The sequence below is a fragment of the Orycteropus afer genome, unplaced genomic scaffold, assembly GCF_000298275.1.
Source record: "Orycteropus afer afer isolate SDZICR_OR568_19922 unplaced genomic scaffold, OryAfe1.0 scaffold00459, whole genome shotgun sequence".
Classification (NCBI taxonomy): domain Eukaryota; kingdom Metazoa; phylum Chordata; class Mammalia; order Tubulidentata; family Orycteropodidae; genus Orycteropus; species Orycteropus afer.
Window position 1 is genome coordinate 1,608,147 of NW_006922046.1, and position 2,309 is coordinate 1,610,455.

The 2,309-nt window shown below is 49.0% G+C and overlaps 1 protein-coding gene across 1 annotated transcript in view; it reads right to left on the reverse strand.

The window, feature by feature from the left end:
• The window catches only part of SLC7A9 (solute carrier family 7 member 9), a 50,610-nt gene that overhangs the window by 41,191 nt on the left and 7,110 nt on the right, over positions 1-2,309 (reverse strand). The window contains exons 7-8 of the mRNA XM_007954338.2: positions 1,948-2,071; positions 442-545 (exon numbers count right to left, since the gene is read on the reverse strand). Coding sequence (XP_007952529.1) covers positions 442-545; positions 1,948-2,071 — 228 coding nt within the window. The remainder of the gene's footprint in view (positions 1-441; positions 546-1,947; positions 2,072-2,309) is intronic.

Consider the following 2,309-nt stretch of genomic DNA (forward strand, 5'->3'; position numbering starts at 1 on the left):
TATATATAAAATAAACAAGCCAATCCAGTTGCCATTGAGTTGATTCTGCCTCATGACGACTCCGTGTGTATCAGAGTAGAATTGTGCTCCATATGGTTTCCAATGGCTGATTTTTTTGGAAGCAGATTGTCAGTCCCTTCTTGCAAGGGTCCCTTCAGTTAGCAGCCCAGGGCATTAACCATTCGCACCACCCAGGGATTCCCAGTAGTCTCAGCCAGCCATGCACAATTTCAGTGCCCATGCTTGTCCACACTTCTCTTGCCAATTTGCTGTGTGGTTTCAAGCTACATCCCTGCTCTGGACTTCGTTTCCTCTTAAGACCATGAGGGGTTTAACCTGGCAGATCCCTAAGGATGTTAGGAACTTGTCTTCCTCAAATGTGAAATTGGCCCTGCTGCCCTCTGCCCACCCTGGTGGAATGCATGGCTCTGGGTACCCTACCTGCCTGCTGTAAAGCAGGATCCATTGGCAGCACCGATGGTTGAAAAAGCCACAAAGAGTGGAACGACCCAAGAGGCTGGGTAGAGAACGCGGTCCCCAAATGTCTGGTGAGAGAAGTGAGATGAATCCTGAGGGTCTGTCATAGGCCCCCAAAAGCCATTAGTCCCATGTTGGGGACAGCTTCTGTGACTCCATTAGTGGAGAAGAGAGAGGAGAGAACCACTCAGGAAGGAAATGATTTCACCTTTTTTCCCATCTTCAGAGTATCTCAGGATATCTTGAGGGTAACAGAAATCTCTTATCCACTACTCCCTGTCATAATTGTTAGTCATTTCAAAATCATTCTGATAAGCTGATCTCTCACTTGACCACCTCACTTGGAATAGCCCTGTTCTTCCTTCCACCTTAGCCACCCATTCTCATGATCAACCTCATTGTTAACCAAAACTGTGTATCCTCCAGGCTTCCATCCCAATCCCCTCATTCTCTTTTCCAAACCTGATGTACCCCAACTCCATGAGGCCTCCAGTACATGAACCCTACCACCTTTTCCACTATCCCTCACACCCCTCCCTCTTCTCTTCTCATCCTGCCATCTTTAGCTTAAATTCCACAATCCATTATTATAAACACCTCCTTCAGTCCCCTTGCTCTTTCTTTCTCTCCTTCATACTGGTCTGTCAAAACCCTAAAAAACCGAACTCACTGCCGTCAAGTTGATTCCAACTCATAGCAACCCTCTTTGGGTTTCCAAGGCAATAAATCTTCACAGAAGTAGATAGTCCAGTCTTCCTTCCATAGAGTGGCTGGTGGATTTGAACTGCCAACCTTCTGGTTAGCAGTTAAATGTCTGAGGCACTATGTTGTTGTTGTTGTTATATGCCATCGAGTCGGACCCGACTCATAGCGACACCTCATTGGGTTTTCCGAGGCAGTATCACTACGGAAGTAGATTGCTCCATCTTCCTTCCAAGGAGTAGCTGGTGGGTTTGAACCACCAGACTTCTGGTTAGCAGTCAAGTGCTTTAGGCACTATGCTACCAGAGCGCCTCTTAAAACCCTTTGTTGTTGTTGTTGTTGTTATGTGCCGTTGAGTCGGACCTGACTCATAGCGACCCCTCCTTGGGTTTCCGAGGCAGTATCACTACGGAAGTAGATTGCTCCATCTTCCTTCCGAGAAGTGGCTGGTAGGTTTGAACTGCCAGCCTTCTGGTTAGCAGTCAAGTGCCTTAGGCACTATGCTACCAGACCTTAAAACCCTAACCCTGGTTAAATCCATCTCTGCTCTCCACTTCCACCTGCTAGTGGTCTCACATATATTCCTGGCTCTAGCCTATGGAGATCTATGGGGTTGTCCTCATCTGCCCACTCAAGCTCCTGGAATTTTATTTCCCACCTCCCCTCTCTTTAAAACTTCCTTCTCTCCTGTGAGATATTTCTCCTGGCCTGCCCCCTCCCCGCTGTCCCCAAGGAATCCTGGCACCTTCCAGATCCCTGTGTTCTTACCACAGCCACAGCCTGGGACTGCAGGAGTTCAGTTGTGGTCATCACGGTGAAGTAGGAAATGTTCATGAGGATGTAGCACACTGTCACCAGCGGGATCCCAATGATAATGGATAGGGGCAGGTTCCTGGGAGGGGCAGTGACATGGGAGCCGAGGGTCACACAGAACATTTGGGAGTGACTCATGAGATTGTGGTTTTCATCCAGTCTTTCCCTCCCACCCACTCTGGTCAGCTCTCTGCCTACTTCCTGTGGTGGATGGCCTGGGGTCCCAGGTGCCCTTTGTGAGTCCCTACCCTCCCAGGCATAGTGGCTAAGGCACTTGACTGCTAACCAGAAGGCTGGCGGTTCAAACCCACCAGCCA